The sequence below is a fragment of the Schistocerca gregaria genome, chromosome 2, assembly GCF_023897955.1.
Source record: "Schistocerca gregaria isolate iqSchGreg1 chromosome 2, iqSchGreg1.2, whole genome shotgun sequence".
NCBI classification, from domain to species: domain Eukaryota; kingdom Metazoa; phylum Arthropoda; class Insecta; order Orthoptera; family Acrididae; genus Schistocerca; species Schistocerca gregaria.
In genome coordinates, this window is record NC_064921.1 from 814,912,825 (window position 1) to 814,923,718 (window position 10,894).

Sequence of the window (10,894 nt, forward strand, 5' to 3'; positions counted from 1 at the left end):
AATGTGGAGTTAGATCAGCTGCTTTGGGTGGCTGTTGGGTCACCACATGGGTTTGGTTCCTGTTGATGCTACTGGTAGGTGGGATTTCACTAGACATGACATATATCTCAGTAGGAAAGAGAAGGGTAAATTGGTTAGATTGATAGCAAAATCTTTAGGGGGGAGGGGGGGGGGGGAGGGAGGCGGCACTGAATCTCACGGGGGTACCTCACTTTTAGGCTAAGATCAGTGTCCAGTAATACAACATTGAAAAGAATCTAGCTTAATGAGCTCAGACAGGCAGATATTAAAGATGTTAAAATATCACAAGATTCTCACAAAAGTACAGTGAAAAATAATGTTAGTATGTTGCGTTGCATCAGGATATCAGGGGGTTAAAAAACAAAGTAAATGAGCTTTTCGTTAGTTAGGAAGATTTAGAAATGGAGGATATTATAGATGTACTATGCCTGTCAGAACATCATATATTAATGGAAAAGGTGAATGTAAGCGGGTAAAGCTTCCAGCACATGTAAGTAGAAACAGTATGTACAAAGGAGGAGTGGCCATATATGTTAAAAGTAATCTTGGTATGAAAACTTAAGAAATTAAAAAATTTTGTGTAGACCAATATATAGTTGTATGCGACTGTGAGCTTAAACTGAATAATGGTACTTTTATTATAGTAACTGTATGTAGATCCACACTGGGAAATCATCAGCTATTTCTGAGAAACTTGGATTCTTTTTCATGTTACCTGTCAGACAGAGAGAAGCAAATTATTATTTGTGAGAAAATCGTCAGCTATTTCTGAGAAATTTAGATTCTTTTTCATGTTACCTGTCAGACAGAGAGAAGCAAATTATTATTTGTGGGGATTTCAGTGTAGATTTTGCGAAAGGGTCTGATAGGAAGAACAACTTTGAAGTATCACTTAGTTCTTTCAATTTGACATCAGTTACTGATTTTTCTACTCAGGTAGTACAGGAAAGCAGCAGACTGATAGATAATATTTCCATATACCAAGATAAATTTATTCAAATAAACATTTATTCTGTTAAGAATAATCTCTCTGATCGTGATGCACAGCTAGTTACAGTATATTACATAGCTCCACACATTAATGCAAAACAGCCCCCCAAACTGGTGTATTCAATTAGCAATTTAACAACTGAATTAAAATTTAACAATTGTAAATTTTAGAGTAAGCATGCAGCAGTTATATTGAGATGGAGTATACTGGGAAACTGATGTTAATGTAAAATATAACTTATTTCATGATATGTTTGTGAGTATATTTGAAAACAGTGAAATATAATAGTAAGAAACCATATTAAAACTATGGATTATTGAAGGGACAAAAATATCTTGTAATATGAAAAGTAAAATGTATCTAACGGTAAGAAAGAGTAATGACCCAGAAACAGTCAGATATTATAAAAGCTACTGTACAGTCAGATATTATAAAAGCTACTGTACAGTATGAAGGAAAATTATAGGTCCAGAGGTATGTGTCTGGGATTAGCATCCTTAACAGTAAAATGAAAACAATTTGGAATATTGTTGAAAGGGAAACAGGACAACCAAAAGCACAAGAAGACTGTACTACCGTTGAACTGGATGAAAAGTCAGAAGTAGAAAATATTTTTAATAATCAATTTTTAAGTGTCACAGAGAAAATAGGACCCAATTGCTCATTACAAAAGACCAAGATGTATGTAGGGAACAGACAATACCTATGCAATTTGATAAAGTTGAAATTCTACCCAACCTTCCTTCCATAATTGGGAAAACAGTAAACTCACTCAAAAGTAAAAGTATGCATAAAATTGGTGGTATTAACAGCACAGTACTAAAGCCTTGTTCCCAACAGGTAAGTAAGAATCTCAGCCACAGATCTATTAGCTCACTGAAACAGGGCATTTTTTCTGATAGACTGAAATATACTGTTGTTAAGCCATTGCATAAAAAGTGGGATATGTCTGAGGCCAACAACTACTGCCCAATCTCATTTCTGACAGCTCTATCCAAAATTCTTGAAAAATAGTGTATTAAGTAATGTATTCCAGAGTAGTTCCAACTAGTTGAAAAAAAGTACTAACTAAATGTCAGTTTGGTTTTCAGAAAGGTTTTTCAGCAGAAAATGCAATATATACTTCAATGATCAATTATTAAAGCCTCTGAATAACATAACATCACCAACTGGGATTCTTGGTGACCTCTCAAAGACTTTTGACTGTGTGAATCATTAAACTTTTCTAGATAAGCTTAAGTATTGTGATATGAATGGGGAGAGTGCAATATGGTTTAATTGATATTTTTCTGGAAGAGTGCAGAAGGTGGAAACAAACAGTTCACATAATATGCAAACCAGCAGCGGATTCTTTGAACTCGCGAAGAATTGGATACCACAGGATTCAGTCTTGGGTCCCTAGCTGTTCTTAATATACTTGTGTATTAATGACATACCACTCTGTATTCACAAAATAAAGCTCATTCTTTTTGCATGTGATAAAATTGTAGTAATCACACCAAACAAAAAGAATTTGTGGAGGAGATTGTGTATCACGTCTTTCAGAAAATTATTAAATGGTTTTACGCAAATCGCCTCTCATTAAATTAGGATAAAACACAGTATATACAATTCTGCGTAGTAAGTGACATAATACCATACTTAGAACAGAAATCTCTAGCAAAGGCAGTACATTCAAAAATTTTATATATGTGCATTAATGAAAGATTGTTTTGGAAGAAACACATTGATGATGTGGTGAAACGTTTGACTTCAGCTGCTTATGCTATTATAGATATTGCAAATTTCAGCAAGGTTTACTGCCTCCATGTGGCATCATATTGTGGGATAATTCATCATTAAGGAAAAAAGTACTCCCACAAAAGCATGTAATTCAAATAATAGCTGGAGCCCACCTAAGATCATCCTGCAGACATTTATTTAAGGAACCACGGATATTCAAAGTAGTTTCACATCATGTATATTTCCTTATGAAATTTGTTACCAATAGGAGGAGGATATTGCCGTTTAACGTCCCGTCGACAACGAGGTCATTAGAGATGGAGCACAAGCTCAGATTAGGGAAGGATGGGGAAGGAAGTCGGCCGTGCCCTTTCAAAGGAACCATCTCAGCATTTGCCTGGAGTGATCTAGCGAAATCACGGAAAACCTAAATCAGCATGGCCGGACGCGGGATTGAACCGTCGTCCTCCCGAATGCAAGTCCAGTGTGCTAACTACTGCGCCACCTTGCTCGGGGTTACCAATAACCCTATCAAATTCAAAAGCAATAACAATGTGCATAGCTACAACACTAGATGCTCCTCATTATTATGGGTTAAATGTATCATTGGCACAGGAAAGAGTGAATTATGATGCCACAGAAATCTTTGTCAGTCTGACTGCTAGCGAACCAGCATTTAAAAACAAATTAAAAGAATTTCTGAATGACATCTCCTCCTACTCAATAGATGAATTTTTAGATATAAATTAGTAATTTTACAATCATTAAAATAAAATTTAAAAAATAGAGTTATGCCATGTAAAGAAAAAACTGACACATGCCACATCATCACAAAGTATTTTATTTATGATCTGTGGAAAAATATTAACCTAGTCTAATTATGAGCAAATAGAGAGCATCTTGACAGATACAAAGATTAGTGACCACAAGGTCGCTGTAGCAAGACTGAACACTACACCATCCAAATCCACCAAAAGTAAATGCAGAATATATCCATCTAAAAATGCAGATAAAAATTCACTTGCTGTTTCCACTCTTTCCCAGCTGACTATGTAAGTGTAGACCAGATGTGGCTTAAATTCAAGGAAATACACTGACAGAAAAAAATGCAGCACCAAGAAGGAGCTGTGCAAGACAGACAAAAATTGGTAGGTGTGTTTGGACATCTGAAAGATTATGTATATTCAGATTTAGTGCCAGTTGCATAAGAATGGCGCTAGTAGCACCACTGTGAGTGTGCAAATAGGATTTGCTTTAAATAAATGCTGTAACAATCATGAGCGTTTGTTACCTATGAGATTGGATGTGGTGAATCGATGTTAGTCAAGAATGCCTTTAAAGTGACAAAGACACCATTATCAACACCTAACTGTGTGTGAATGGGGTAATGTAACAGGCCTGCAATACTGAAATGAATATTGGTGTGATTGTAGCCACTGTATATGATTCCTGACAGTAGTGGTCACACAAATGTATGGCGCAAGGAGACCAGTCTCCACACAGTCATGTGGCACTTCCGATAGGGAAGACCATAGTTTTTGTTGTATTGCTCTGTCACATCATACCGCATCTGGATCAGCAATTTGAGCAGCAGTTGACACTACAGTGACACAACTGTTACAAATCAGTCACTTCAAGGAAAGCTTCAATCCAGTTTCCCTGTAGCTTACATTCCACTGATCCAAACCACCATCATTTGTGACTTCAGCGGGTCAAGCAAGAGCCCATTGGAGGGCAGGGTGAAGATCCATTGTGTTTTTTGATAAAATCTGATTCTGCCTTGGTGCCAGTGACAATTTTGTGTTGATTAGAAGAGGCCTGTAGAGGGCCTGCAATCAACCCATCTACATGCTAGAGGCACTGGACCTACACCTGGAGTTATGGTCTAGGGTGCAATTTTATATGATAGCAGGAGCAACCCATGATTATTCCATGCATGCTGATTACAAATTTGTGTGTCAGTATGGTGATTCGACCTGTTGTGGTGATGTTCATGTGCAGAATTCCAGGGGGTATTTTCCAACAGGATAATTTTCAGCCACATACTTCTGTTGTAACCCAACATGCTTTACAGAGTGTTAGGATGTAGTCATGGTCTGTTGAATCACCACATCTGTCTCCAATTGAGCACATATGAGACGTCATCAGACAACAACTCCAGCTTCCTCCACCAACAGTATTAACTATCCCTGTATTGGCTGACCGAGTGCAACAGACATGGAACTCCTTACCACAAACTGACATCTGTCACCTGTACACCACAACACATGTACATTTCCATACTTGTATTCAACACTATGGCAGTCTCATTGGTTATTAATGAACCACCATTCCAGGTTTACAATGGCTTATATTGTACTGGTATTAACTGCTGATCTTGATATGTTAATCACTTAATTATATTACCTAGACAAATGTATTCCCAAACTTTCATTATTCTCCGTAAATTATGTGTGGTGCTACAGATTTTTTCCCCTATTTGTATAGTATCTGTGGCGATTGAGAAGTTTATATTAAATAAATTAATAAAAGATGATACTGATCCCCTATAGTACATAAAACAAGTCAGAGCACTGTTGCCTAAACAACTAAAAAGCATGCCAAATTTAAAAGCACACAAAATCTACCAAGACTGGTAATATTTTACTGAAGCTCAAAACTTACAATTAGCACAGACTTCAATAAAAGATGCTTTTAACAGCTTCCAAAATGAAATCTTACAGAAAATCAAAAGGGATTTTGGTTATATGTAAAGTACACCAGTGCTAAGATATGAATACCTTCATTGTGCAAAGCCAGTGGTAATATTAGCAATCACAGCATCACTAAAGCAAAGTTATTAAACGTAGTTTTCCAAAATTTCTTCGTGGAAGAAGATGAAGCAAATATTCCAGAATTTGAATCAAGAACAGCTGCCAACTTGAGTAACTTAGAAGTAGATATCCTCAGAGTTGTGAACCAGGTTAAATTACTTAATAAGGCAGGTCTTATAGTCCAGATAGTATACCAATTAGACTCCTTTTAGAATATGCAGTTACAGTAGCCACATACTTAACAATCATATACAACTGATCGCTCCTCTAGATCCATTCCTGAAGACTGGACAGTTGCACCGGTCACACCATTACTCAAGAAGGAAATAGGAATAATCCACTGAATTACACATGCAGATCACTGGCATCAATCTGTGATTTGCAGTAGTATTTTGGAACATGTACTGTGTTCAAACATTATTAGTTACCTGGAAGAAATGGATTTATTCACAAAAGAGCCAACATTAATTCAGAAAATATCATAGTAGTGAAACACGACTAGTTCTTTATTCTCATGAAGTTATGAGTGCTATTGAAAAGGTGTAACCTAACGATTTCCTATACAAGTATGCTTCGGCAGCTGTGTCCTGTCGAATCTGGCTGAAAAGAGGTTGTCAAAAGTACGCTATTGTCAATGATGTAGTCTACACCAAGATTACAGTTCAAACACTGTAATTGCCCTTTGATTGCTGAACAGTTCAAACACTGTAATTGCCCTTTGATTGCTGAATGAACTAATGTTTATGTCCAGTTCATGTCTCATCTACGTAAATTATGACAATATTATGAGAAGGAAAGTTGCCATTCACCATGTAGAGGAGTTGCTGAGTTGCAGATAGGCACAACAAAAAGACTCTCACAATTAAAGCTTTCAGCCATTAAGACCTTCATCAACAATAGACACACTATGCACACACACACACACACACACACACACACACACACACACACACACACACACACATCGTGTGTGTGTGTGTGTGTGTGTGTGTGTGTGTGTGTGTGTGTGTGTGTGTGTGTGTGTGTGTCTATTGCTGACAAAGGCTTTAATTGTGAGAGTGTTTTTGTTGTGCCTATCTGCGACTCAGCATCTCCACTATATGGTGAGTGGCAACTTTCCTTCTCAAAATAGTGTTACATTCCATCCTGGATTTTCCACTGTTTGATTTCTACTTAAATTATGAACAGATAAACAGTTAGCCACATACTATACTTGGTTGGTATCCTATAATCTGATTGTTTGAGTGCAGTAGCCTAACATTGAATTAACTATTCACAAACATTCATGTGTGGCAAACAGTTACTTAACAGACACTGTATGAAATTTTTAATACATGATCTTCCAGATCTAGCAGTCAAATCTGTATAAACTCTACATGCACATTAATTATCATTGAGAAATAATGCAGTTCACAGTGAGATACTATTGTCATAGAGTGCATTACTTTACTTATCATTGAATGATTAATACAGTTCATGATATTAATTAGAAGTTCACAGACAATCATTAAAAGCAGTCGATGAACATGGATGTGAACTCTTGGAGACAAAACTTAGAAAATCACAATACATTTTCTGATATACTATATACTACATTGCGTGCAGTACATTTCTCAGTATTGGTTGGCAGAAGTCATGCTCTTTCAAACGTACCACAGATTGACTTAAAATGGCTTCTAAGTTTATAATAATTAAAAGTGAGTTTACCTATTGTTGTTTATTGGATTTTCATAAATTACAATTAAAGATTTACGTTTCCTAATAACTGAATAGGGGAGGGACATTTGTTTTGAAAAGAACTATTAAATACAACAATAATTTCTAATGAATTACACTGGCTACTTTGTCTAAATGTGGGATTCTTTATCAGTAACAGCATTTTAACTAATGATCTTAATTATTTTGGAATTAAATGAGTGCAAGTGTTGCAGCATGTTTTCATCATTGGTTGTAAGAATACATTCCTTATTTAAACGTCTGATCTACTTTATTAGGAAGTCAGTAACCAGGTATATGTCTACAAATGAACAATGACAGCAGAATTTGATTACTGCTTATATGTAATTAGCATGGTTTTTAGGTAAATTAGCTAGCTCATTAACTCCTGACAACTGAAGGAATGTAATCTTTATATGGCAATGTTACAACTGACTGACTCACATTCAGTGACTCGACATTAACCAGCACCAACCACTAGCGACAGAAACTAGAAATCTTGAGAGGTCTTATATTGTAGGTGTTATTTAAGAAGGCATTTTTTGAAATTCCGTCCCTAAGGGAGTGAAATATGAGATGAAATAATGTTTGAAAACATGCTATTAAGTCAATTTTGAAGCTATACCCATTAAAAATGGTATCTGGTTTCTCAATCAGAGAGATATATTTTTTAAAGCTACATCTATGATAATATAATTGGTATTTGACTTCTCAGTTACAAATTAAAAAAAATATATGTTTCAGTGTTTTTGGAAATTCAATGTGTAAGGGGGTGAAATAGCAAAAAAATTTTAAAAACATATTTCGTTATATTAAAAACATTTTAAAGCTAAATCTGTGAAAACCATTATTTCACTTTTCAGTTAGATATAAAGAAATATGTGCCAGGGCACAAAAGTTTATATGGAAATATCTCCACAAGAGTGCAAAAGGCATGATTAACTAAACCTTGAACTCTGGTTACCAGAATTGTTTATTGATCAGAAGTACATTCGGAAAAGACTCTGCTACCATGGCACCAGTTAGCACGAAAAGCTTAGAAGGTATTGCAGTTTGTGAACAACAAAAAGATTAGATTTTTAAAAAAAATATCTGTGCATCCTATACAGTCTACTTGAGCAACGCAGTGGGCTCTAAGCTAGCAGACAATAAAGTTAAGTTGGTTAAACCCTGGATCAATATTTGGAACTTTAGGTACTGTGAAAATGTCATAAGAATAAGAAGGTTGGAGACATCATGAAACGTGAGGGAAAAAACAATAAATATGGTGTGAAGATAACATAACAGCTAGAAGAATCCACCTGCTTCATTACAAGAGGACCTCAAATTGTTTCCATATTCTTGATTTCCAAAACGATTTTGACACCATTCCTCAAAAGAGATTTCTAATCAAATTGCATGCCCATGCGAGAATCGCTTCAGTTGTGGACTGGATTCAAGACTTACTGTCAGAACTGTCACAGTACTGTTTGTCCATCATAAAATTATTGCATGTGCTCCCAGAAGCAGAGAAAAGAGGCACTAATCAAAAGATATTAATTTATCTCCATCTGCTGCCTACATTAAGATACCCCTAGAGGCAAAATATTATTGTGCACATTTTTAACGATAGCAGTGCCTGAAGTGCAGCAGGTGACAGATGGCGTCTTTCCATAATTGCCCCGTTCCCCTTGGCAGTTTTAATGCGACAACAAGGAATGTCTCCTGCCATTCCTGACAGTCACTCCCCTTATCATCTTACATGCACATATAGAACATAGTAATTGACAGGAAAAAAAAAACATCACAGAAGTGACAGATGGCATTCTCCAAGGAAGTGTTGTAGGGCCTCTACTGTTCCTAATCTATATAAACGATTCTTAGATTATTTGCTGATGATATTGTCGTCTTCAATCTCATAAAGTCATCTGAAGATCAAAACCAATTGCAAAATGATTTAGACAAAGTATCTGTATGTTTCAAAAAAATGACTTTTGTCACTGAATAAGGAAAAGTGTGAAGTCATCCATGGGAGTACAAAAAGAAATTACTTAGTAATTACATTTTCAAACATCTTAAATTGGAACCATCATACAGATATGTAGTGGGGAATTAAACCAGCCACTGCATTTTATTGGCAGATCACTTCGAAGATGCAACAGGTCTACTAAAGAGACTGCCTACCTAAGGTATGCTTGTCTGTCCTCTGCTAGAGCATTGTGGGATCCTTACCAAATAGGGTTGATGGAAGACACCAAAAAAGTTCAAAGAAGGGCAGTCCATTTTGTATTGTCATGAAACAGGGGAAATAGTGTCACAGATGTGGTAAGTGAGCTAGAGTGGCAATCATTAAAACAAAAGAAGTTTCTCACTGTGACGAGATCTTTTCACAAAATTTCAATCACCAACTTTCTCCTCTGAATATGAAAACATTTTATTGTCGCCAGCCTACTTAGGGAAAAATGATCACCATAATAAAGTAAGAGAAATGACAGCTATAAAAGAAAGATTTAAGTGTTCATTTATTCCAAATGTTGTTAGAGGTGAAGGTGGTTCATAAAACCCTCTGCCAGGCCCCTAAGTGCATACTGAAGATTAATCTTGTAGATGTAGGTTCAGTTGGCATAAGCATAATTAGCTGGCAACAGATCAGAACAGAGTGACCCTTGGCATGGTGTGTGCTTGGGAGGTGGTGCCCTCTGGTGATACATTGCTGTGAACAATGTGACTACATACACAGCAGTTAGGCTTAGTTGTTGGTAATGGCAGATGAATAGCCTGCTCAAAGCAGTCCTTTTGGTCCTCTGCTCCTTAATTGTTTTAATTTGCAGTTTAATCTTCTTCATTACCTCTACCTAAGGAGTATTCTGAGGAGCTGTTTGCTAACAGATGCTTAAATTTTTAAAAACTTTCTCTTTTAGACAGGTGAATGTGGTTAAGTGCCTTTTGCAGTTCTGTTAGAAGAGGTTGTTATGTAAATACATATAATATGTTCTTCTGGACTTCTATGCATGATGACTAATGCAGTCCATCATTATTGTGTCTCAGAAATCCTACACCATCCAGTTCATCAGTCACAAGTAATATTACCTGGGAACCTATGAAACCTGAAAAACTAACATATCTGGATATTGACTCCCAATTGGTATTGAAGGAAAATCTATATCAAGAGCGAATGGAAGTCTGGAGCAGATTGTTTCCATATCAGTTGTAATGATAAGCAGCAGCAGCAAGAAATCTGATTCAGCAGCTGGTAAAAAGCAAATCATATTCTTATTCAATAATTTTCATTTAATTTTGAATGATTATAAATTTTATTTTAAATAAACAAACATTTTCATTGACAACTGTGTGCTTTTTCTTTTTCCCTTTTTCGTGTGTTTAAACTGAAGAGATGCATGTAATAACTTGAACACCTTATTTTGATTTCATCAAAGGTAAAAAAAAGTCATGATCCCAAAGAATTGTAAAGGCCTAAAGTTATAAACAAAATTTAGAACCAACAGTGCAATGCCAGTGCTATTGTGACAAAAACACAGAAAAACAGTATTTAAGGACAGGCCGGCTACTGTGGCCGAGTGGTTCTAGGTGCTTCAGTTGGGAACCGCACTGCTAGAACGGTCGCAGGTTTGAATCCTGCCTCAGGCTTGGA

At 36.1% G+C, this 10,894-nt stretch overlaps 1 protein-coding gene across 1 annotated transcript in view; it reads left to right on the forward strand.

Moving 5' to 3' along the window:
• The window catches only part of LOC126335140 (esterase E4-like), a 77,030-nt gene extending 66,441 nt beyond the window's left edge, over positions 1 to 10,589 (forward strand). The window contains exon 10 of the mRNA XM_049998100.1: positions 10,291 to 10,589. Within this exon, the coding sequence (XP_049854057.1) occupies positions 10,291 to 10,456 (166 nt within the window). The 3' untranslated portion in view covers positions 10,457 to 10,589. The remainder of the gene's footprint in view (positions 1 to 10,290) is intronic.
• Positions 10,590 to 10,894: the final 305 nt, after the last annotated feature.